The sequence below is a fragment of the Rattus rattus genome, chromosome 5, assembly GCF_011064425.1.
Source record: "Rattus rattus isolate New Zealand chromosome 5, Rrattus_CSIRO_v1, whole genome shotgun sequence".
Taxonomy (NCBI): Eukaryota; Metazoa; Chordata; class Mammalia; order Rodentia; family Muridae; genus Rattus; species Rattus rattus.
In genome coordinates, this window is record NC_046158.1 from 50,534,137 (window position 1) to 50,560,588 (window position 26,452).

The following is a 26,452-nucleotide window of genomic DNA, read 5'->3' on the forward strand; positions in this document are numbered from 1 at the left end:
GATAACAAACAGTTGAAGTGAACTTACATATCACCATTTCCCTGTATTTCCAGTCTTGAAAGTGTCAGTCATTACTGTAACTCTACTATTCAGATATTACCAGCACAAATATTCCAGTTCCATGGAAAAAAATTAATATGCTATCTTCATACAGTGAGTGCGCCAAAATAGAGAACTATCCTTGTAGCCACTCAAGCCTCAGGGACAGATGCACTGATTGGAGATCTCGCAGCATAACTCAGCTGTATCTGGGGCCTTCTGAGCAGATGTTGTTCCTATGACTCACTTAGTCATTCTGCACCAATGTCCACTATATTAGACCACTCACATCATAGCAGCCGAGGAGCCAAAAACAAATCTTACATTTTGCTCATGTAAATAATAAAGCTTCCATTTGAATTTAGCTTGCTTCTAAAAAGGATAAGCAGCCTTACTTGCAAGTACTTTTTCCTTTCAATCATTAAAGGCGTGTAGTTCCTATATAGGGACCAGCGATGCAATTTACAAAGTCTAATACATCATAGGGACACGATGCTAGCTATTACTAACAAATGCCCTTATTCTGAATTAACCTTTCACAATTCATTACAATAAAAGCTAAATACTGACATTCTTAAGGTTTTTTTTTACAAAGAATAAGCAATTAATTAGTACAAAATTAACTAAGCAATTTTCAATTATTTCTAAAACCTGTTCATTGAAATAATTATCTGAAGAAAATACTTGTAAATTTAAATAATGTTAATATTCTATGGTTATTAACAATGCAAGTAAATTAAAACCAGAATTATTCAACAGATCAAGGGGGAAATTCAGATTCAAAAAAGACATTGGTAAAGCCTCTACCCATGTAGTGTGACTGCAGTACAGAGTAATGTTGGTGCAAGTATAAAAGAAGTTAGCTAGAAGTCTAAATATTATTCCAACATCAATCTTAAATCGTAATCGAATAGTTACACTACACTGTTCTTCCAAACAGGGGGAAAATGAGTAAAAATAACTGCAGCACATTTTTTTTCTTCTTTTTTTCCGGAGCTGGGGACCGAACCCAGGGCCTTGCGCTTGCTAGGCAAGCACTCTACCACTAAGCTAAATCCCCAACCCCAACTGCAGCACATTTTAGTGGAAGTTTGAGATTTAGATCAATACCATTAAAGTGCCAGTGACTGTTTGTGTAAAGCAGTGAACTCATCAGAAACCAAACTGCACAACTGAAGATATTTCACATATGTGCCATTAGAATCTGTTACTAATACATACTGAGTGAAGACCAACTTTGAAATTAAAAAACATAAATACAATAAATGTAAATATATAATATATATAAATATAAACCATGTTTTCACTTGCTACCAAAATCAGAGAATGTTTAAAATGAAACTATCATGTTAAATAGCAGTCAACAGCCTCATACAAATATTTAGTCAACAAATTTGGGTCTTTCTATTTAGTGGTTGCAACTGATATTATTCTAGTGTGTAATACTTTAATTTGTATAAAACAAAGCTGATATCACAAAAGCAAAAGAACATCTTGCAAAACAAGCACAAGTCACTTCTGTACTGCCACAGATGACTGACAAGGGGTGAGCACTCTGCTCAAATGTACACACACACACACAACACAATAAGTGGCTATAAAATAAAACATAAAGAGAAGCTTTTATCACTTCATAATCAACATTTTTACAATATAATTTCTTCGAATATTTACTGTAATTTAAACAATGAATAATTTCATGAACAGAGAAATACAGGATTCTCAACCTAAAATATAAAGGCTTAATCAGACAAACCAGCGTTAATTCTGGGATAAAACTGTTTGTATGAGATAGTGTACTGACCTATTGCCAGTTCATCAATATGTTGCCAAATGCTCTATGATAATACAAGTTGCATATTATATACAAGTTTCTAAAAAATACATTCTTACAAGACAGGAAACATGGTCACATAGAGCTGAAGCTTAATTAAGGCACTCAGAAGTAAAAGAATTAGAAGTTCGAGGCCAGCTTCAACTATGTAATGAATTTACAGCCAAACTGGGCTACATAAGATACTGTCTCAAGCCAAGTATGGTGCAGTGTGCTTTTAATCCCAGCAGTCAGGAAGCAGAGGCAGGTGGATTTCAGTGAGTTTGAGGCCAGCCTAGTCTACATAGCAAGTTTCAGAACAGCCAGAGGTATTCCACAGAAAAACCCTAGAGAGAGAAGGGGATGGGGGTTAGGGGGATGACTATCTCATAAAACCAAAAAGGTTAATTAACTAATATTTGTGTACTGTTTCTGGGCAAAACCTTCCTATTAAAGTAAACAAAGGGACTGGGGAGATGGAGTAGGTATAAAGTACTTGTACAATCCTAAGGACCTGAGTTCAGATTTTCAGGAACCACATAAATTCCAAGAGGGCACGGTGACCCAGCTATATCCCAGCATTCTGTAGGCAGAGATGGGATTCCCAGAACAAACTAACTAGTGAAACTACATGAATAGGTAAGCTGTGAGTTCAAGGAAGAGACCCTGCCTCAACGTGTAAGATAAAGAATGATCAAAGAAGATATCCAATGTCATCCTGTAGCCCCAACACAAATGTGGGGATATATGCATGCCCTACTGCACACACCCATGGGCTCATAAATATAGGACCATGCATTTGCATATGTGTGTGCACACAAAGACAAATTAACAAACAAACAGACAAGACAATCGTAAGCATTGCCCAGCTGGAAGGCCACCTAATGAAGCTGCCCAGGGTAGAGCAGCAGACTTTGAAAGAGGTGCTACTCATCACATTAGGGACCAGCAGGACCAGAAGAGGGTAGGGCTGCCCAGGGAACTATCAAGAAAGGATTTACAACCCTCACTCCTCCCAAAGCCCCCCATGTGCCAGAACTCCAAGAAAATTGAGGCTATAAGGATCCCTTTCCCCAACAAAAGCACCTGCAGCCTGTTAGAGACAGAGGGATCTGAGAACTTCACATTTTCCAACTTGGTGAAGGAATGCCAGCAACGCACTCTGTAAGTATTCTAAGTCTTGTTTTCTGTATTTCATTTCACTCTTACATCTCATGGTGGGTTTGCTCCTGTTTGTATGCTGCTCAGTTAGGTTGTAAGACTGTTGCTTATGGTTTCCACATCTTGTTTACTAGAAAGCCTTTTCAGTCACCTCTTATCTTGTCTTCCTCTTTCTCATCTTTATTCACGCCTTGTTTTTACTTCTTAATTATAACATTACACACCTTTAGCAACCTCTAAATCATGTTTCCTAACAGTATCCCAGCTTTCTCCTCCCAGCTACTTTGCCCATCTGAATTTTTTTCTTTTTAGAGTCAATCTAATATTTAAAGCTTATTTTATCCACCATATTTCCCTTTCAAACCTCATCTTACTAACTAAAATCTCAATCTATTTCACCATTGGTAATTTGTCCTCCACCAGTTACTTAAATCAAGGGACCACTATAATTACTGGCTACAAGAGACATCTGCGGATTACAGCATCTGCAGAATGGTGATGCCAAGCAGTGTGGTTGGTCTTGTTAGTGTCACCACTGCTGTAGGAGAACTGCACTTAGCACACGAAGGAGAGCTAAAAGCATCCAGGGGAAGTTTACAGAAGAGCAGGCTACAGGAGGTTGACTCCATTCACTCAAGTGTAACAAAGCCTGCACTGATTTCCAAAACCAGGCCTGTTCTGATACTTACATTTTAACTTAACAAATGACAGAGTTCTGACAACTAAGAAAAATGTGGTTCAAAACTTGATGCTTGAAGATCAAGAGATTCTCCTGGACGTTAGAAGTTGCTCTCACATTCCTGATTAGTTTAAACTCATTAATAATACAAGAGTCACAAAGTGACCTCTACAGTTGGCTATTTTGGGCAAAGGACAGGAAATGAGACCTCAAAGTTATGTCAGAATAAATATTCAAATATCCAAACAATTAAACTGCAAATAACTAGTAGACTAAACAGTTCCATACAGCATTGCAATTTAAAGTAGAAGAAATTGTTTCTACTACAGTAATTTTCCATAGTAAACAGAGGCTGGTTATTAGAATTCCTTGTATATGTAGAAGAGAACTACTGCAGAATTATTGATTATATTGAATTTGTTCTGCAGAAACAAAGAAAACATATGGGGTTTGGTCAAATTATTTGCTGAAGTCTAATACTAGATCAATTTAATAAATACTGCTGAAAAAGATAATTACAGAACCCAAGGGGGAAAACTCCATTATTTTAGAATACAATCAAAGACAACTTTATATTGGCAATTTGTGTCTAGGCAAAAATGTGTAATTCATTTAAAACTTCTAAATGACAAGCTTATGAAGGGGGAAATGTGGGTTCTTGAAAACAGAAATTTATGTTCATGGTAATTAAAGGTGATTTACTAACATATAAACACCTAACTTAACCTGAGGGGGTGGGGCAACTGAATGAAGGCATTCTTACCTTCTCATTTAGCAGTTCAATAAAGCAGTAGTGCCTTGAGGGCTATGACTCCAAATAAACTAAAAAGGCAACTCCAATCTGGAGTCCCACCATCAGCTCTGTTTAGCCAAGCGCCCACAGAAACTAAAGAAGCTCTCGGAACAGTGTTGTTAAAGCTCTAACTAAACAATTGTGACATGAAATTCAAACAGATATAGGGACTAGTAATATAAAACAGGAAGAAGACACATCTGCCATTAATAATTCAGGAGAAAGGATAAGGGCCTTTATTTCTCCTTGCCAAAAATTCTAACCATCTGAACAGAAACCAAGAAACCATCTTTACACAATCTGATCTCCGCTCTGTGTCCATAAGAACGGGGCTGACCAGCTTAAGAGGAAAGACCAAGAGGGAAGTGTACTTGGCAAGCACTTACAATCCTAATGGAGAGGAAAGAGGGAGTGCTTTCTAAGGACTAAGACTGCATATTCAGAAAGAGACAGCAACCAAAGCCAAGGCACAGGCAGGTGGTGGTGGCGCACACCTTTAATCTGGGCACATTTGGGAGACAGAAGCAGGTGTGTCTGAGTTTGATGGAAGTTTGGTCTATATAAGGAGTTCCAGAGGAGCCAAAACTACAAAATAGAGAGATTCTGTCATTAATTAACTAAATAATTAACTAATTAATTAACTAATTAATTAAAGTTTCATTGTACAACTGTAAAATCTGAAGTGCTCTATTTCCTAAAATAGACTCTTACTTTATAAAATAAGCACTAAAAATAAAATTAAAAAGAATAAATTACTGGCCAAAAAGAAGTCTTGAGCTTAGTATTATAATTACTGATAGAATAAAAGCATTTCTATGTTCCAAAACCGGCAAACTTTACGTTTGCAAGGGACATCCAGCATCATACTGGTAACTGCAGAGCCTGTGATGTGCCTGCCACTGGGAGAGAGTGGGAGGAGCTTGCTGATGAAAGGAGGGACAGGAAGCAAATGGTCATCTGTGAGCATATCAGCTCCCTAACTGCACAGACAAGCCAACAAAGTACTTATAAAATAACCTACACTTCTATTGCATGGCCATCTTCTTCTCCCACAAAAGGAACAGAATTTTCTTTGCTGGCTTTCGAATTTGTATAACGCATATCTCTCAAATTAGCTATAACACACTACACAGCAAATGTCTTTGACACTCATGGCTTTTATTCTCCCATTTCAAAAACAATCTCTTTTAGAGCTTTGAAAAATGAGGGCAGCAGTAATGTTTCAAAACTCAAATTCTGTGGCAAAATCTGGGAACTTCTCATCAACTTTCTACTCAAGTCTGAGTGTGTGTGGAACCCCTCCCTCCCTCCCCCCCTCCTTCCCTCCCTCCCTCCATCACTTGTTCCTTCCTTCCTTCCTATCTCGACCCCCCACACTTACTGCTGATGTTAACTGTTCATCCACTTTCAGTCTTTCACCAAATGTCTTTTTTTTTTTTTAATGTATGTATATGAGTACACAGTCGCTGTCTTCAGACACACCAGAAGAGGGCATCAGATCCCATTACAGATGGTTGTGAGCCACCATGTGGTTGCTGGGAATTGAACTCAGGACCTCTGGAAGAGCAGTCAGTGCTCTTAACCGCTGAGCCATCTCTCCAGCCCTACCAAATGTCTTTACACTCCTTTATATGCCTTTGAGGCTATGCACTTTCTTAAATAATAATCATAACTATAATCATATCTTTGTAACTTATTTCGATATTTTTTCTCAATCACTTTCAACTTTTTACTTTTTACAAAGAGTCTGTCAGGGACCTTGAAGTTCACCGACTCCTCTAGATTAGCCAGAAGGCAAATGAGCTTCAGGGATCTGCTGAAGACACTGAAAAAGGAAATCAAAGAAGATGGAAAGACATCCCATGTTCCTGGATTGACAGAATACTGGGGGTCCTGGGAAGGGGGACTATACTACCAAAATTAATTTCTCTATCAATACTCTGATATCACATTTCACAGATTTAGAAAAAACAACAACTCAGGAATTCATATGGAACCACAAAAGGCCATGAATAACCAAAGAGCACTGTTTAGGCAATGCAGCACCTAGCCTCGAATTACACCAGAGCCACAGGACAAATCCAACCCGGTACTGCTATAAAAATGGATGAGTAGGCAAATGGATCACACTAGAGGACCCAAAAATGAAACAACAAATAATTTATGCCCAGATAATTTTGACAAAGGAGATAAAGACAGCCTGTTCAGTACTGGCAAAACTTGATTTCTTTCACTTGTACAATCAATTCACAATGAATCAAAGACCTTGGTTTAAAACCTGAAATGCTGAAACTTCTAGAAATCCATAGGGAACTCTCTTCAAAACGCTGGAGGAGGCAAGAACTTCCAGAGCAGAACATGGAGCCCGGGAGCCAGCCTACACTATAAACAAATGAGACTGCGTGAAAATAAAGCTTTGTGCAGTGGGAGCTGGAGAGATGGCTCAGTGGTCTGAGCCTGTATTGCATGAAGAAACTCTAGAGCAGAGATCAGCACTCTACGGTCTTAGATTATGACCCTAAAGCTAGCATGACATTTGTACCTTTCAAGCATTACAAACACACATAACATACATACACACACTCTAAAGTACACATAAACACAATATATAATGGAGCAATGTATTTACTAACTAGCCATTAAAGTTTCCCAATAAATGCTCTATTAGGAAGCAGGAGAGGCTACAGATGGCTCAACTGCCAGAATGCTTGCCTAGCATGCACAAAGTTCTACATTTAATCCCCAGCACACAATACATCAGGAGTAGTGGTAAATGTCTATAATTCCAGCATTCAGAAGGTAAAAAAAAGAATCAGAGTTCAAGGTCATCTTTAACTGTTATACAGTGAGTTCAAAGCCAGCCTGGGGCTACATGACAGCCTATTTTTAAAAAACACAAAAACAAAAAACCAAAAACCCAGTAAGCTAGTAAAAATCATTAGATATAAAAGTTTAAAAAAAATCATAATATGAACAATATTTACTTTCAATTTATAATCAATGTATATCTTCATATCCTACTATTACAGATTTTAAACCTGTTTTATCTGTTTCAAAAAAATAGTATTAGAAAATTTAAACTCTCATAGGAATAGAAAAGGAGCCTAGATACACCTAACAGAATTTTAAATGTGTATTATATATCCCTCACTTACTAGTCTTTCTGCTAAGTCTATTGCTTTGAGAAATACCAGAGATATACAAAGAAGACAGTCATGATAAGAATATTCTTTAGCAACAACATCTGCAATTTTTAAAAGTTATACATAATAAACAGAAAGCTATTCAGCAACCAATGACCAATGATGTAGTAGTTAAATCACAATGAAGCATGAAATAAGCCAATCTCAAAAGGAGGAAATACTGTATGATCCATTGACTTGAGATACTTAAGTCAAAGTCAGCCAGGCAGTGGTGGTACCTGCCTTTGGTCCCACAGAGACAGGAGAATCTCTGAGTTGGAGGCCAGTCTGACCTACAGATTGACTTCCAAGACAACCAGGACTACACAAAGAAATCCCATCTCAGAAAAAAAAGACAAAAAAAAATCCCCAAACAACGTAATCAAATTCGGAGACAGCAGAGCGGTGGTTCTGTCTCGGGAGCGAATAAGTAGCACTGTGGAGTGCTGTGGAAAAGGTGCTTAGCTTCCGTCTGGGAAGATTAAGAAGTCCCTTAAAGGGGCTGGAGAGGTGGCTCATTGGTTAGGAGCATTTACTGCTCTTGCAGAGGGCAAGGCTGGTTCCTAACACCCATATGGAGGTTCGAAAGCATCTGTACACCAGGTCTAGAAGATCTGTCTCCCTCTTGTGACCTCTGTGGTCAACAGGCAATGTCTGTGGTCAAAACATGGTACACATACATATATGAAGGCCAAACACCTATATAGATAAAAAATAAAATTTGGGAGTTAGAGAAATGGCTCCTCAAGTGAAAGCACTCGTTGCTCCTGCAGAGAACCTGAGCTTGACTCACAGCACTGGCATGGCAGCTGATAACCATGGATAATTTGAGTTCCAGGGGTTCTAATGCTACCTTCTGACCTCTATAGTAACCAGGCATCCACATACTCACAGACATCAATGTAAGCAAATTATGCATTTTAAAAAATCTAGAAGAAAGCATAATTAGCATGAATATATTTTTAAAGTCTCTATAAATGGATGGTGATACTGGTTATCTAACAATTGGAATACACTTAATACACTGGACTTCGTTCATACACAATAGTGATTAAAATAGCAAATATGCATATACTAACACAATTTTAATATTAAAAAACAATATATTGCCATTTAAAATCTACATTTACACATGGGCATAGTGGCATATGCTTTTAATCACAGAATTTAAGATCTCCATTTAAGACCAACCTGGTCTATATAACAGCAAGTTCCACAGTTAGAGACACATGGTAAGATCATATCTCAAAAAATATATAAAATAAAACCTATATTCACACAAAAAGCAGCATTCTAAACAACAGTTTGTATGTGCTAACATAAGGCATCTCATATTTCAACTGCAACGTAACTATATAGACAGTACAGCACTGCTGCTCTTCTTGTTCATGGAAAACCATGGCTCAGAAATGCAGATTATATTTTCACAGTTTTATAACTATTAGTAGGAGCCAATAGTAACAAGCAGATTGATTCTAAAACACATACTTATGCTGAGAGTATCAGGGTATGAGTCAGTGATAGAAATAGGATGCAGTGGCCTAGATCAGATCCCACACCACACACACACACACACACACACACACACACACACACACACACACACACACACACACACACACACACCATATATTCATTCAAACTACTTTATCCTCAAATTTAAACTAACATGATCGTTATCTTCTTTTCAGTCTATCACTTAAATGACTTTCTCGGGCCTGGAGCCGACCTCAGTGAGCCCCTAAACAGTTATCTCACGGAGCTACTTCAAACACTACTCTGAATCACTTAGATTTCTGCTTCAAAGTAAATGAAGGCTTTGGCAATTTATTTTATTTTAAAAGGCTGCTTTAGTTCATGTAAATGACTAATCTATAAAGGCATTTTGGATAGTTAGCTTCAAAAGGTTTAAAAATAAACAAACTGGTACAAACAAATATTCCCAACAATAAAATCTTCCACAAAAGTAACATACACTAAGCATCAGAGAGACTTACTTTATTTTCGAAAGCAGTTTAATCTACTAAATAATTCTTTGGAATAAGAATTTCAAGTATTTTTTATAAATACCAGACACTTTCCTTTGGAGGTATATGGCATTACTGGGGACAAAACACAGTTTTTAGACATTCTAAGCAAATTCTCTACCACCAAGCTATATACCTATCCCTAATAAGAGTCATTTTGTTTTGTTTTTGTGCATGTGGTTTTTTTTTTAAAGATTTATCTTATTTTTAATTATGTGTGTATATGTACATATCTGTGTATGGGTTTGAACATGTGCAAAGGAGTCACTGGAGATCAGAGGTGTCAGATCCCCTGGAACGAGAGTTGCAGGTGGCTGTAAGCAACCTGATGTGGGTCCTCTGAAGATCAGTGCATGCTCTGAACTGCTGAACCATCTCTCCAGACCCCCAACATAATGGTCGCAGGTAAACTACACTGGCAGTCTAAATGAGTAAGTTTTGTGTGTATACTGATACGTGCGCACATTTGTGCTAAGTGTAAATATATGTGAGGGAGCTATCTAAAGGCCATGTGTGTGAAAGGCAGAAGCTGACATCGGGTAGCTCCTTCAATCGAGCTCTATCTCAGTTTTTGAAACAAGGTCTCTCACTGAACCTAAAGCTCACTCACTGACTGGCTGCAGCAGCTGGCCCACCCAAAAACTCTGTCTGTTCCCATGGCCCCAGCACAGGACACAGGCTCACACCGTATCCCTAGACCCATCAAATTCTTTTTACTAACTTTCTGCCTGATAAAAACCATCTCATGGGTTTTTTTTTTAAATGTGTGCATGGCATGTTTATATGTATGCTACATGTGTGAAGGTGCCTGTGGAAGCCAGAGGAAGGCTCCAGATGCTCTCGATAGCAGGAAGTTCTTAGGCACCTAATAGGAGTGCTGTGAACCAATCTCAGGTCCTCTGGAAGAACGGAAGCACACTTAACCTCTGAGCCATCGATCCAGACTAAATCATACATGCTTAATTCAGCAACCCAACTGACATACACAAAACAGTTACCTAACAGGACTTAAAGATTCATCAAACATTGTATTTTAGCCCAAATCTCCCAGGTTTTTGAGCCATGGCCTGACCCAGGCCCTGAATGAAGACAAGCATCAAGGGTTATTCAGGTGTCTCGACTTCAGAGGAACAGGAAAATCCCTTGCAAGAACCCGTGCCACTACTGAACTGAAATGTTATGTAAAGCCTTGTGTAGAGCTCTTCTTACCCAAGCACATACAGTTCTGGGCTCAACACAGCACAGTTTCAAGAAAGTCAAAATGCCTTATAACCCCGAAGTCAGTTCACACAGAAACACACCTCAGGTCTCTAATCTAACAAGGGATACCCTTCAACCAGACTATATCATGCAGTTCCTATTCAGTAACCTTGTGAGGAAACGACAAGGACATTAAAGTTAGAAATTAGTAAACTAATTCATGATTCATCTTGCAAAACAAAGCTATATTCTAGAAACCACTCATTTCTATTTGTGCAATATAAAAACTATTATCTTAATGAATAAACAAACAATTGTACTTACGCGTTAGATGAAAAATCCCATCACAGGCACTAATATGAGATAAAAAGGCATTCCCCAAACCCTGCCCATTGTGAGCTCCTTTCACAAGGCCAGCAATATCCACTACATTAAGGAAAGCAGGAATCTTGCTGAAATACAAAAGATGATTTTATTATAAAGACTCTGCCTATCAACCAACTGAATTCTCCAAACATTTCATATAGATTAACCATTGCTTCTTGAAACAAGGTTTGGAATGTGCATAATAATAACTTGATAAATTAATAGCCCTCCAAATAAATAAACTTTCTATATGCTATGACTTCTTTCTTTTACCTTTTATTTTTACTTTTTATTATTCATTATTTGTGTTGTGGGGGTAGGGGAGTGTATGTGCCATAGCTCACTCTGGAGGTCAGAGGACAAATTGCAGAAATCAGTCCTCTCCTTCCACTATGTGGGTCCTTGGGATCCAATTTAGGTCAGTAGGCTTGAAGGCAGCCCCCTTTACCTACTGAGCCATCTCATGTGTGTGTGTGTGTGTGTGTGTGTGTGTGTGTGTGTCTGGTCGAGTGTGTGTGTGTGCATGCACAGGAACATCTGCAGGTGTCTTCAAGTGCATGTAGTGGTCCAAAGTTTACATGGGGAGTCTTTCTCAATCATTGTCTACCTTACTCATTCTGAAAGGTGACTCAAAAAAGAAACAAGGGCTGGAGGGATGGCTCAGTGGTTAAGAGCACTGACTGCTCTTCCAGAGGTCCTGACTTCAATTCCCAGCAACCACATGATGGCTCACAACCATCTGTAATGAGATCTGATGCCCTCTTCTGCTATGTCTGAAGACAGCTACAGTGTACTCACATGAATAAAATAAATTAAAAAAAAAATAGCAAAAAGCAAAAAGCAAAAGAAAAAGAAAAACACAGAACTCATAGGCATGGTCAGTCTGTCCAACCAGCTTCCTCCAGGGATTCTCAGGCCCTGCCTTCAGCCCTCTACATTTGCATGAGTGCTAGAGATCCAAACTCCAGCCCTCATACCTGGGTGACTCACTTTACTCACTGAGCCATTTCCTGTGTCCCTCCCTTTTCTGTACATATGTGAACTGAGTATGCATGTGTTTGTAAATACTTCGTGTACATGTAACCCCTGAAAGCCAGAGGTTACATTCCAGCATTATTCCTCAGCTGTCATCCACCTTGTTTCTTGAGACTGAGTTTTTTGTTTTTGGTTTTTTTTTTTTTTTTTGTATGATCTGGGACTCGCCAACTAGGCTAGGCTAGTGACCAGTCAGACCCAGAAATCCACCTGTCTCTGTGGATGTCTCTGCCATCGACTGCTGAGATTACAAGTGCACCCCCATAGTGCCCAGCTTCAGTTTTGTTTTGTTTTTCAACACAGGATTTGACTGTGCACCTCTGCCTGTCCTGGAACTTGCTCTGTAGACCAGGCTGGCCTCGAACTCAGAGATCCACCTGCTTCTGCCTCCCCCGTGCTGGGGTGAAAGCTGTGCATCACCACGGCCCGGCTGTGCCCAGCTTGTTTTCAATGTAGGCTCAGGAGACTGAGCGTGGGTGTTCACGCTTACGTGCCAGGCATCTTACCCACTGAGCCATCTGCACAGCCACAGGAAGACTTCCTTACCTAGGAAAACGAGGGAGGGGACTACTGCTCTGTTTCTGAAATTAAAGCTCCCATCAGGAATATTACTAAAAGTTCTAAGGCGCATGCATATATTAAGTACCAAAATCAAGAAGGTAGCTAGATATGATTGGGATTCAGCAGAAGCTAGGGTTAAAAACAGAAACCAGGTATTTATCAGCACCTCAAATAGTGAATAAAAATGTTCTGTGAATGAATACAATACGGAATGAAAAGTTAAAAAGAAATAGTAATAGGTAAATAGTAAATATATTGTATATGACATAGTACTAACAAGGTAATAAAAATGATTTGTATCATTATCTAGAAAGTTACGTTTTAAGTATGCCTTTTATCTTTAATTAGAAAAAATGAAACCTTATTAGGGAGAAAATAAGAGAGTGCATTGTAGGATGGGAAGAGAAAGCAGGTAACAGTGAGAAGTGAAAGCTACCTCTTCTCCCTATGCAATGATGAAACAGGACTATCTACATCTAGAGGTGTGTTCTCTGTACTGTATGCTGAGTATGTACACAGAAGCATGGGATATGTGTTTTCCTAGAGCGTGACTAACTCCCTGTATTTATTTCTGAGCATACACAGGACACTAGCTCTCTAATCCTGTCTATCACGGTAGTCGATGCTGCTGTCTCCTTATCGTATTTGCCCTTCTTTCTCTTCTCCAACACTGAGAATCCTGGTTCCTGTGATCCTCAGTATATCCATCCTACTGTGTGCAGAATCCCTTATAATCATCCCTTCACTCCACCAGGTTACCGTCTAATCTGCAGACCTCTTGTTTGTCCCTGGCTATTGTGAGACTGTGCTTCTGACAGTGGGCAGTCCTTATAGGTCCAGCAGCCACCATGCTGCCATCTGGCTCCACTGAATTCCCTCCTAGTACAAACCCTCGTCACCACTAGACTGTATTGTATGGCCATGTGATGCTGCTGAAAATCTCAAAGACATGGAGAGACAATAAATTTTTTGAATTTCAAATCTGTTGAAATTTTAGGAATTAAAAGTATGAATTCCTCGAAAATATCCTTGCTTACCTTTACAGGAAAAAAAAGGCCCTCATGGAAATAAAGAAATTAAATGGAAGCGTATCTTCTGAAATTTCTAAGGTCAAAATACTACTTGTATGGAAATACAACAGTAGAACTAAGAATACAGTTAGAACTAGGGATGCATACATTTAATCCCAGCACGCAGAAGGCAGAGCCAAGCTGACCTCTGTAAATGTGAGACTTCCCTGGTCTATCTACACATTGGGTTCTAGGCCAGCCACGGCTGCATAGTGAGACCCTGTCTCAAAACAAAACCAAACAAAAACAGCATTAGGTATTATGAACTATAAAGGCTCACATTCAACCAATCACAGAGCAAAAGGTATTTACAAGAAAGAAGCCACACCTGTAATGAGCATGCAGGTTGATTTCTTGTCATTATTCCCTAAACAATAGCGTGTACCTATTTATATAACAGTTAAGTTACCTGCATAAGTAAACTAGAGAGTGTGAAAATATAGGAGATGGTGCAAAGGCAATATGCATGAAATAATTATAGCACTTTAGGGGAGCAGCTTTGGATAGCTCTAGAGTATAAGAACCAATTCCCCATTCATGGATACCAAGGGACAACTGATTAGTAAAAATCACCTTCAACAGCTGTGGTGATGCATGCCTGTAAATTCCAGGCTGAGGCAAGAGGTTCAAGGCCAGCCTGGGCTACATAGTCAAACCTTTCGTTAAATAAACAAACAATTCAAGCAAATACCATCTAAAAAGTCCACTACCCAGAAATTACTGTCAATACATTAGAGATCGTCTTTACATACCTCTTCCTATGAACGCATGTATAGCCTTATAGTATTACATGATGAAATCATATAACAAGCTAATTTCTCCCTCTACTTCACAATCTCAGAAAAAATAACTGCATCAACAAAGAAGATCCATCCTTCTTCCTTTCCTAGTCTACACTGCTTTTATAATCACCAAAGTAATGCTACCTTAAGTTTGGAAGGAACTTGATTTTGATCAAATACACGTATTTCCCCATCTAGGAGCAAGTAAATAATGGTGACTGCACTTCTTACCTTGCTGGCTTGTGACACTGGCAAAGGAAGTCAAACCTCTCGTCTGGCACAGGCACTCTGCTCTCATTAGGGTCAATAGTGCAGAAAGGGAAGTTTTCTGCTGAGGCCTGACTATTGGTTAACACATTGAAGAAGGTAGACTTCCTAAAATAAAGGAAAGCACTTTCAGTCAATTCTGAAATTGCTAAAAAAAAAAAAATACCAAAACAACATCTGATGCTTATTTCAGAGCTCCATATTTATAAGGACAAATCTGGGAAGGCGGAAGAAACATTACTAACACAAAATATCAAATTTGATAATTTAATTTCATAATTAGGTTATATTCCCTATTTCAGACTATGTAGAATTTGAATGTTCCCAAAGAAACTTTGAAATAGAAGATACCCAGAGTTCCATATAATGTCACAAAACATATTCTTCCCCCAGTGTACCATTATCCGTAACGCTGGTATTATCCATAATGCTGGTATCATGTCACCCATACCTACCATAACTCTCCTAAGGTGACATTATGAGAGCTAGCACGACTGTTCCCAAAGCATTCCAAATTGAGGAGTAGCTGCTACTTGTCTCTGAAGAAACAGGCCTGCGCTCATACTAACTTCTAACCATTACTACACAAGGATTACTGGCAAGCCTCAAACTATGAATTATAAAAGTAAATATGTGAGTTTTTTGCTATATGATTTAAATCAAGATAAAGTACCATTCATATGGAGGAAACTAATCATTAATTTTCAATTATCTGATACATATCGTGTTATGTACTCACAAGATGATGCCAACCCATAGAACACCAGTCATGTTTTTAAAATGTGCAGAGTTTTTAAAGCATGGAGTTAAGTCTGAAACAAAATGGGACTTGTAAGGATTTTGCTGATTTGCTTTGGACTACTGTAGAGACCTCACTGTAGGAACTTTCCCTGCTCCAGAGAGAGGGCACAAGGAATTTACAGTGAGAATTACGGTCATACAATGTTTTTTAGAATTGAGGAAGTGGTTAAGGATTAGTTGGTAATTATAAAGCCAGCACTTCCAAACTCTGGTTAGATGTGATTATGTAAAAATGTTTGCATGTGGACTAAATTTGATAACAAACAATACTCAGAAAGTATAGTAGTTGAGTTACTATGTGAATTAAAGATGATGACTTTTCCCTACGCCCCACAAAATTTTAAGGTAAAACTGTCTCTTCAAATGAGGGCTAATTATCTTATATTCATCAGGGACAAAACCATTTTAACCACAGCTCATCTGATTAACCTTTTAAACTAAGGAACCAGTCCTTTTTTATTGAATTCCTAGTGCTCTACAGAAACAGGGTGAAAAGAAGGTAACAGCGAAGCTTGTCTTAGTGTTACCAGCAAGACCTGTGTTTTAACAAGATACTGAACGGTAGCTTCCAAAGTCTTAAATACTGAACTTGTGTCTCCTTCAGAGTAAACATCTCAGAGTCTAAGAGAGACGTGTGCCAAAATAGACAAATCACTGCTGCTAGCAACACTGCTAGTCAAATCAGCAGCTTCCGAAGGCCTGCTAGATTTCGTTACAGAGGGTAGCCGTGAGAGCTGTCAGGCCTATCACAAGATCTCCCAGAACTCAAGCCCATGTTTTACATATATTCAGATATATGGTATAAAGTTGGGTTTAAAGACATGGGGCTAGATTCATGCTCAGCTAAACAATCACGGACTAATGTAATGGTGACTACTGAAGGCTATAGTGGCAGCATGTGACAACCTTGCAGAGGATGCCCTGAACAAATGTGTACTGACCACACCCACACAGCCACGGTAAGAAAGATCGAGGCCTTGAGCCCCAGGTAAACTGACTAGCCTGTTCCAGCATGGGCCAGTCTCTGTAGGGTGGTAAAGCTTTCCTTGGGGGTCCAAGTACAGAATGGTCACTGTGGACAAAAGCTAGCAACTACGGCTTCCTCTTCTTGAATGCTTACAGATTTGACCCCTGCCTGCACTGCGCTGAGGTTCCAGGTTTCTGAAGTAGTAGGTGTGACTCCCTCAAAGCACACACCCCTCTGACCCCAGCTTCTCCTGTCCACATGTGCACTGTTTCTTAGTATTCCTGTCCTTTTCTTTATTCCCTTGTCAGCCCTAGTCAGAGTTCCAGGACCCAAGCCTCACGAGACACAGTGCTAGGAACAATTTCAAAGCTCTAGGAATAAAATGAATCAGAGGAAATCACTGGCTTCTTTTATAGAAATGTCCTTTAATTTCAATCTTATAAAGGCAAATGTCATACTACTTAATTTTAAAAGGTACATATATTTAAAAAGGTATAATCCATTTACTTTCAAAAAAGAGGGAGAGGGGCAAGAAAACAAGAAGGAACTAGGAAATAGTTTAAGATTATTACTATGGACTTCAGTGGCAACTTAAGACATTTTTGATCTTTTTAAATCTATTCAACCACTGCCTTGTTTTTGTTTTGCCCTAAGATTGATGTGTTAAAAACCCATGGTTTGTTTTTTGTTTTTGTTTTTGAGAAATGAAATTTTATATATACATATACATTTAAATCCCATGAGGTTATTATTGAGACTTAAAACAAGAGAAAGACTCCAAATTGTAGAAAATTCAAACAACAATGAGTTTGAAGGCCTGGAGAATCGGCTTAGGGTTAACAGCTCCTGCTGCGGTTCCAGAAGACCTGGGTTTGATCCCTAGTACTCACATGCTAGCTCACGGCATCCAACACTGTTTGACTCCAGTGCCAGTACACTCCGTCTTCTGTCCTCAATGAGCATAGTGAGTGTATCTGTACTGCACACACATACATACACACATACACCTAATAAATACACCTAAACAAAAGCTTGGTTTGTACAAAGGACTCTTTCGGGAATAATGAGACTTGAAGAAACGCTGCCTAATGGCACATTCCTGTAACCCTGCAACTCAGAAGGGATTGACTAACTAGCTTGAGCTACACAGTGATTTTAAGGCCAGCCTGCGCTAGAAAGAAGACACTATCTTAGAACAAAAGCACAAGTAGAAAACGGTAGTTGGACTTAATATGTAGGCCTCTACTTAAGACATACGAATTTCACTTTGGAAATAACATCTTAGTACATCAAAAAAATGTAATTGAATAGGTTTTACCTAAAATCTTTATGAAAATTTCAGTAGGCAAGAGAAAATATGAATACTAACATAAATTCCCACAGCACACTGAATTAACCATTTATACCACACACCCGCGTCACACATAAGGAGAACGTCCTTTCAAACTGTTTTTTCCATAACTCTATTTTTCATGTATTTACATTGTGTGCCTGTAAGTGAGGGTACACATCAGCCACTGCACGTGTGTGGAGGTTAGGGACAGTGCCTCCCACCATGTGGGTCCCAGGTACTGAACTCAGGCGCCTTTACCTGATAAGCTATCTCATCAGCCCCACTTTTTTGAATTTCAATACTTAATTGTTAGAAGCATCTATGCAGCAGAAAAAGAAAAATGATTGCCAATGTATGTATGCATATAGGTCAGTATAGCTACATATATTTTGTAATTATTCAGTAAAGGAAGCTAAATTCAGTAACACACCCAGAAACAATAATCATACCTAGAAGCCAGATTATTAGTCTCTTAATACCATTCTTGAATTTTAAAGAAAAGGGGGAGGGGGTCTTCTGGACACAAGACCAAGACAAAAAAGAAAATCGTCTAAAAGTCATTGTTTTTCCTTTTGTTTTTCTATATTTCTTTATTCTGAAAAACAGGTGAGGGGCTGGGTCAAAGTTCACTTGTTAAAGTACTTGCCATACTAGCATTAGGACCTGAGTTTAGATCTCCTTGAACCCATGTAAAGAATAGGGTTTTAGGGGCTGGAGAGATGGTTCAGTAGTTAAGAGCACTGACTGCTCTTCCAGGGGTCCTGAGTTCAATTCCCAGCACCCACATGGTGGCTCACAACCATCTATAATGGGATCCGATGCCCTCTTCTGGTGTGCATGAAGACAGCTACAGTGTACTCACATACATGAAACAAGTCTTTATAAAAAACAAAAGTGGGTGCTCCCCCTTGTCTGCAACCCCAGAGCAGAAGAGGCAGTAACAGTTTGATCCGTGGAGCTAGCTGACCAGGCATTCTAGCTAGTTTCCTTAACCCAGTTAAGGGAAGCGAACACAAAACTCAATAGTATTTTTGGAGAATTTTATCTCATAATGCTTTATGTGGACTTTTATTTACCTTAATGGTCTCTTACTTACATATGGTTTCCAGGTTCAGTGAAGGACCTTGTCTTAAAACTAAGGTGGAGGGGTTGGGGATTTAGCTCAGTGGTAGAGTGCTTGCCTAGCAAGCGCAAGGCCCTGGGTTCGGGCCCCAGCTCCGGGAAAAAAAAAAACTAAGGTGGAAACTCTCTTTCCTGTCCTCCACCACAGTTTTTCCAGCCTCCTCCCCAGCCCTGTAGCAGACAGCTTGCAGGGGCTTATCCTCCCAAACAACCCTGATTCCTTGGCTACTCCTCCAAGGCTTACAGTGGAGCCAGTTTTGCCCATTCCTGTATACCTTCCTAGCCCTCCCTTCTAGCCCATCCTGTGCCCCTGTCAATTACCTACATCCAAGCACTTTCTACCTAGGCTCCCGACCTGACTCAGATCAATGTCTCCCTCAGCCATCACCTGAGAAGCTTCCTCCTGCAGTAGATGGGAACAAAAGAAGAGACCACAGCTGGACAATGAGCAAAGGGACAGACCTTAGTCTTAAATGGGATGTCTCCATCAAAGCCCTCCCCTCGCTTCAGGGCTAGGGAAGAGGAAAACTTGTAAGAGCCAAGGAAATGGAAGACACCAAGGATACAGTGCTTCCCAGACAACAGAACCGACATACATGAACTCAGAGACTGTGACAGCAGGCACAGGTACAGCTCCAAGCCAGATGCTGTCCCAGTAGACATGAGCCCCCATCCCTCACTCAAAAGCTATCTCCAAGTGCCAAATTTTCATAAAGTTTTCTCCAATGGAGCCTTGCTAAGTATAAAAACAGTTAACGGGGCTAACACAAGACAAACCCAATGGTATTTTGGAGAATTTTGTCTCATTAAAAAAAAAATGATAGAAATCAACTATGGCAGACATTTTCCCTACATTATCTTCTGGCTTTCGTGTGTGTGTGTGTGTGTGTGTGTGTGTGTGTGTGTGTGTGTGTGTGTGTGTGTGTGTGTTCTACTAACCACTGCAGTTTAAAGGAAAATGCTGCTAAATTATTTGACACTTTGGGTAACCACCTGTCTGGGATTCATAGCAGCCTAGGCCATAGGAAAAGGCCACAATCCTAGGGACTGCTAAGCCAAGAAGAATCTGAGTTCTGTAAGACTATCATACAGAAGGTCCACTACAACTAAAGAACCCATTTCTGACTGTAAAACACACTTTTATTTTGTGTGCAAAACATACAATAAATTCTTTAAACCAAGGTTATATGGAATATTCTATCCTCCATAACTCAGTCTAATGCCACACAAGAAGATCTATCCTTGAGACCGGTCTAAAACACTAAGTAGTTTCCTGCAAGAGCTTCTAAGTCTTACATTCACAGTAAGACACTGTTCTAACAAAAGGTAATTTACAAAGATCAACTGAGGTAAGAAACAGGGAAGTAGAAACCAAATCGCCATACTCTTACCCTTCTGCATTAAACACGTCTCTTCATCACTAAGCCTACATACAGCTATCAAAGAGGAGAGAGTATTCTATTCACAAATAATTACTACCTTCCACAAATAATTATCGGGTGTTCACTATTTACTAACACCAGTCTAGGCACCAGGAATATGTCAATAAACAGGAACAACACTATCGCTTCCTTTTTGGAACTGAAAGTCTATTCGGGGATGCCAAACAGTTAATTCAATTAGATGATATGGACAGCACTCAGAGAGAGACTGTTCAATAAGTACCAGATTAGCTTTCTGGGCAAAGGGATTTATTCCTGTAGTTCCAGCACTCAGTAGGCCCAAGCAGGAAGACTCCTGGGAACTCAAGGTCAGCTTGGGCTACCAAGGTCAAGTTTGAGGAGTGATACAAGACAGGGAAGAACAAATGGTTTTTCCAGAAGCTTCACTTTTAGATGTATTTTGTTTTCGTCATTAAAAAAAAAAAAATCAACTGCATGCAAGACTGCAGAGTATTTTCTTCATTAGTGTTTGACAGGGTTGGGCCCAGCTCACTGGGAGTGGGGGTTCTTTAAGAAAGCAAGCTGAACCTCTTGCTCCTTTCTTGCTCTTGTCTTCCTGCTCCTGCTCTGTCCTCGCGCCCTCCCCCTCCCCTCCCCAGGCTCATGGCTGGCCTCTATTTCTCTACTTCTCTCCTCCCCTCCCCTCCCTCTCTGTGTGCCTTCTCTGCTTCTTCTATCCTCTTGACTCCCCTCCCCATACCCTGAATAAACTCGATTCTACACTAAAAAAAAAAAAAAAAGAAAGAAAGAAAGAAAGAAAGAAAGAAAGAAAGAAAGAAAGCTGAACAAGCCATGCTGAGCAAGTCGGTAAGTAGCGCTCCTGCATGGCCTCTGCATCAGCTCCTGCCTCCAGGTTCCCAGCTGGGTTGAGTCCCTGTGCTGGCTTCTTTCAATGGCCTGCGACTCAGAATACATAACCCAAATAAACCCACCCCTCCACAGTTGCTTGTGGCTGTGGCAGTCCGTCAGAAAGGCAGGAACCCTAACTACAACCGTTTCTAAACTGAATGCCCTTCCTGCAACCAGTGGACTAGCCTTAAGAAGGCTACCTACTGCAAACCTCCGTCCGATCTATGTCTTGTAAACCCAGCTAAGAATCATCCAGGTCAGGAGCTGGTGTAGCCGAGTCCACGTGACTGAGGCACACTGCCTGAGCTGGGCTCTCACTCTTCTGATGGCTAGCTGTCCACTCCTTCAACTCCTCTAGGAAGCCTCTTTTTTCTTGCTTAAAACATTTGTGTTTCATACAATCAACCCTACCTGATACAGTTTAATAGAAAGATCATTTTATAAAGATGAATTTTACAACCAAACACAACTGCCAAAATTGAGTAAACTACTGCTTTAAAATAAATGAATTTTCACAGAAGCCCTGAATTAGGGAGGTCAAATGAGAAAATGCAAGCAAGCAGGATGTCTAAGCAGGTAAAACACCTTCCACCAAGCCTGATGACCCAAATTCAATCCCCTAAACTTAACCCACATGGTGGGAAAACTAACCTCTACAAGTTGTCTTCTAATCTCCAATATTTGTTTCATCACCCACAAACAAAAGAAATAAAATGTAATTCAAGAGACTACAGAGATAGCTCAGTGGTTGAGAGCACTGGCTGCTTTCCTGGAGAACCAGGGTTCAATTCCCAGCACCCACATGACAGCTCACAACTGTCTGGGATCTGACACCCTCACACAGACATGAATGCAGACAAAAAAACAACAACAAAAGACAACGCACATAAAAAATGTGATTCAAAATATTTTAAATTAAATTGTGTTTAATATACCTCAATAAAGCTGAAGAGGACTATTTTGAAGTTGAAAGTACTAATTATTATTATATTCTATACTGTATCCACAAAATACATTAAAAAGACACTTGGGATTTTGGGATGCCCCTTTTCAATCAGTCCCATTTGAGTGAAGATGGTGTGACCACAGTGATTTCAAAGAGATGGATGCTAACATCTAAAAGCCTTCTACTGGTGCGGAAAACTCCCTGCAGACGTTATGGTCGCATCTCGCTTTACTGGCAGTACCCTATAGCACTTGGCTGATTACTTGTTTTGCTATATTTATATTTCCACCCTTTATTTATTATTACTCTACAAGTAGACTCTAACACAGAAAGAAACCCCTTCAAAATACAACCTGCTCTAGAAGAGACTGAAACTCGGACAACCACATTTGCTCATGATTTATATTACAAGAATCCAAGAACTGGGGACTTGAACACATCATGCTCTATTCACTGAGGATTCTTGTACCAGGAGCTCCAGAAAGCACACAAAACACCACAGTTGTCTTATATCCCACTAACCCAAACATCTAAAAGTACATCTCAAAATGCCCTAGTGATCTTTATAAACCCATGCTGTGTCTACTACCCTAATCACTGAGAGAGAGAGAGAGAGAGAGAGAGAGAGAGAGAGAGAGAGAGACAGACTGAGATTCTTGTTTTTGAGACGAGACTTCTCTAGAGCCTCAATCTCACAGTACTACTCTTGCATTAGCCTCCCAAGTGCTAGGATAAAGCTGTGAACCTCCATGGCTGGCTAAGATAGTTTTAAAAATGAAAAGAACAGACACTGAACATTCAAGTTACATGTGTAAAGAATTATAGGATTAATCCCACATATATCTTCTATCACTGTCTTATGTGCAAATATATGGTATATAGGGTTAACTTTAATTTTAAAGACATGACAAAATTCAGTACTTTGTTTTCATGATCCCCAAGTTTAAACACCTTTTGTGCACACACATGCATAGCATCCATTTGCCTGTTCAAATGTGTGTAGACACAGGTGCATGTGTGTGCTTATGACAGCCTGATGCTGGGGTCAAGTGTCCTCCTCAGCTGCATGCCACTGTAGTTCCTGAAGCAGGGTCTGCTGCTGAACGTGGAGCTCACCACTTTGGTTAGACTGGCTAGCCAGCTTGTTCTGTGGATTCCCTGTTTTGGCTTTTAAATATGCAGAAACAGAAACCTTTTACCTACCTTCTAACAGTTTATTCAAAGTAGTTACTTCTTTCTCCAATAAAATTTCACCTGCCAGACAACTCTCTTCTCTCAAGAGCTTGATAAAAAGATTTTTAAACTATTTCCTAAATTGTTCTTCTGCTAGGTTTCTAGTGACAGTCTGGGTAGGAAGTGCAAGTCCAAGCAAATCGAATACTATGCTTCTCCCAACATTTCAAGCAAATGTAGCTGATTTGCCTCATTAATATTTTAACTCTCACTGCTTCTTCCTCTGAGTTTAGCAAAACAATGTAAATAACTCATTTCAATGTGTGCAAAAAAACCTAAAATCAAGTAATTACCGCACATGTAAGTTAACGCCTAGTTTTCTAACAATATTCAAATCACTGTACTTCAATTTGAATTCTTATTGCCTTGTAAGTTTTTATTTCTACAACAGGACACAAAAGTTTATAAAACAAAAATGTGAAAAGTCCCCATTTTTACTTACCCAACATTTGGCAATCCAACAATACCAATTTTCAGTGAGGTTCCAAACCTTCCAATGATCGGAGGTGGTTTAAGTCCGTCTCCTCCCTTTTTCGGGGGCATCTAAAATATCAAAATGAACTTTTAAAACTACCCCTGCAAACAAAACACATTTTTGTCTACAGAGTATATTACTGGGTAAGAGAAAAGAAAACCTACTGTTTATATCAATCCACAACTAAAATGAAAGCAAAACCTATACTTTTTAGGGAAGGCGGGGGGGGGGTGTAATTCTAAAATTTGTATACTAGTCATTTCTGAGTAGTTTCAGAAACACTGTGGCAGCAGGAATCAAAGATAAACATAAAACCTCGTCCCAATCTTCCATGTTGGCCACTGACAACCACCTTAACCTGTCATATTATTTGAAGGAAAGCATTTGGAAAGCAATCAAAAGGTTGAAAGAAAGCAGAGACACAAGTCAAAGAAAGCCCGTTGCAGAAACACCAACAACCAAGTCACCACTCACCAACCATTCCTCCACCACTTGGGACCTGCTTTTCTCCACAACTCAATGTTCACCACCCTAATGGTTACTAGGCCTGGAGGTCCTTCGAACCCACCAGACCTCTTCGGCTTTGACACTGTATAGGTAAAGCTAATCAGTCCTTATAAACAGCTTTTGAAACCCACACTCCACACTGGATACTTTGAAGGCATTCGTCTCACCCCTTTTTAAGATCCAATCTAGCGCTTTCATGTGTGACGCCAAAAGCAAGTGCTCTACCAGTAGACTATACAGCCTCATTTCAAATACTTCCAACCTTTTGATTGACAAGTCCAAACTTTTTGTCTTTTCTTGCTTGTCCTGGCTCCAAGGTTCACTGTGCAAAATTGATCTCATTTTAAACACTGCAATAGAAACCAACGAAGAACTGCAACCTGGCGTCTTAGAAGCTGGAAACTAAAACTGTCCCTACCTTCTGGCTGGGTTATACCTCCTAGAGCCACGCTGCTCCCCCTCCCCCGCCTGCCCGCCGCAGAAGTGATATTCCAACCTGTAATCCCTGTCCAGGAGGCCAAGGATCTCCCTTTTTAGGGTCTTGACACCTGTTCCGGGCCTCCAATGAACAGCTGCATGGGGAGAGCCCGTCCAGTCCTGTGGCCTATACCGGGTGCCCCCGTAGCCCAGTCGAGCACGATGCCCGCACACCACCCTTCCCCTCCCGACCTAGCACTGGCGTCCCGCCCCGAAGCAAGGCTTTCCCCCAGACTGCGGCCAGGGCTAATCTCGTGGCCGCGCGGCCTAGTCCAAGGGCGCCTCATTCATCCACATGCCTCAAGCTGTCTGCTGCCTTCAGCCTGTCCCGGCGGCCGGCCTCCGGCCTCGCGCCAGCCTCGGAGCCACCGGCCCCGGCGCCTATGGACTCTTTCAGGGACTCACCGTGCACCGGGCTAAAGATCGCACGGGGTCCCAGACTGCAAAGACCGGTGTCGCCGGCAGCCGGAGGTGGGGAAGAAGGCGGAGAGAGCGCAGGCCCGGCCCTCCGCCGAGCCGCACGTACGACGGCAGAGGCGACGGAACGGGCGGGCCGGGGCGGCACCTGTGCTCAGGCCACGCCCCTACTGGGTCACGCCCATTGGCCCGGATGCCCGGGCCCGGATGGGTGGAGCCTGCAAGGGGGCGGGCGCTTAGCAGCACCAGGCTTCTACGTCTCTCTACACGTGGGCTTCAACCGAGCCATCAGGTTCTCTTCCGCTCCACTGCTCCGGTTCCGGACTCCCAAATTTATCTCGGATCCCTCTTGTCCCAGACTCATCCCGCCGAGATCTGTCTCTGAACCTGCACGGCGCTGCCCTCCACCTCTTTCCAGTAACTTCTTTCAGCTGGGCTAACAGTGAGAGGCCATTTAACTTTCTTCAAGAAAAAAAGGACCAAGGAAAACTTCGGATCCAAGACGCACCTAACTGCCACAGAAGTACATAAAGCATTTAAAGAGTCACCATCTTCCTCCCCGACGCCGCACGTACATCCCTTTCCTCTGCGTGATTAAGAACCACGAAAAGGAAATATGATTTGTTCCAGGTTATAAAATGAGACTCGTGCGGTCCATCTCACGAGGTTATTGGTAGGATTAAATCAAATAATATGTATAAAGTGACCTACACTAGGAACTCCACTGGGAAAAAAGCTCTTTATTATGTTTTCTCCAAGACTTTCAAGTATTTGTTGCAGTGAATGTCCAAAACATAATTTTTTTTTTTTTTTGGTTCTTTTTTTCGGAGCTGGGGACCGAACCCAGGGCCTTGAGCTTCCTAGGCAAGCGCTCTACCACTGAGCTAAATCCCCAACCCCCATAATCC

The 26,452-nt window shown here is 40.5% G+C and overlaps 1 protein-coding gene across 1 annotated transcript in view; it reads right to left on the reverse strand.

Moving 5' to 3' along the window:
* The window catches only part of Ola1 (Obg like ATPase 1), a 116,714-nt gene extending 91,055 nt beyond the window's left edge, over nucleotides 1-25,659 (reverse strand). The window contains exons 1-4 of the mRNA XM_032903490.1: nucleotides 25,533-25,659; nucleotides 24,111-24,211; nucleotides 14,940-15,083; nucleotides 11,219-11,346 (exon numbers count right to left, since the gene is read on the reverse strand). Coding sequence (XP_032759381.1) covers nucleotides 11,219-11,346; nucleotides 14,940-15,083; nucleotides 24,111-24,211 — 373 coding nt within the window. The 5' untranslated portion in view covers nucleotides 25,533-25,659. The remainder of the gene's footprint in view (nucleotides 1-11,218; nucleotides 11,347-14,939; nucleotides 15,084-24,110; nucleotides 24,212-25,532) is intronic.
* Nucleotides 25,660-26,452: the final 793 nt, after the last annotated feature.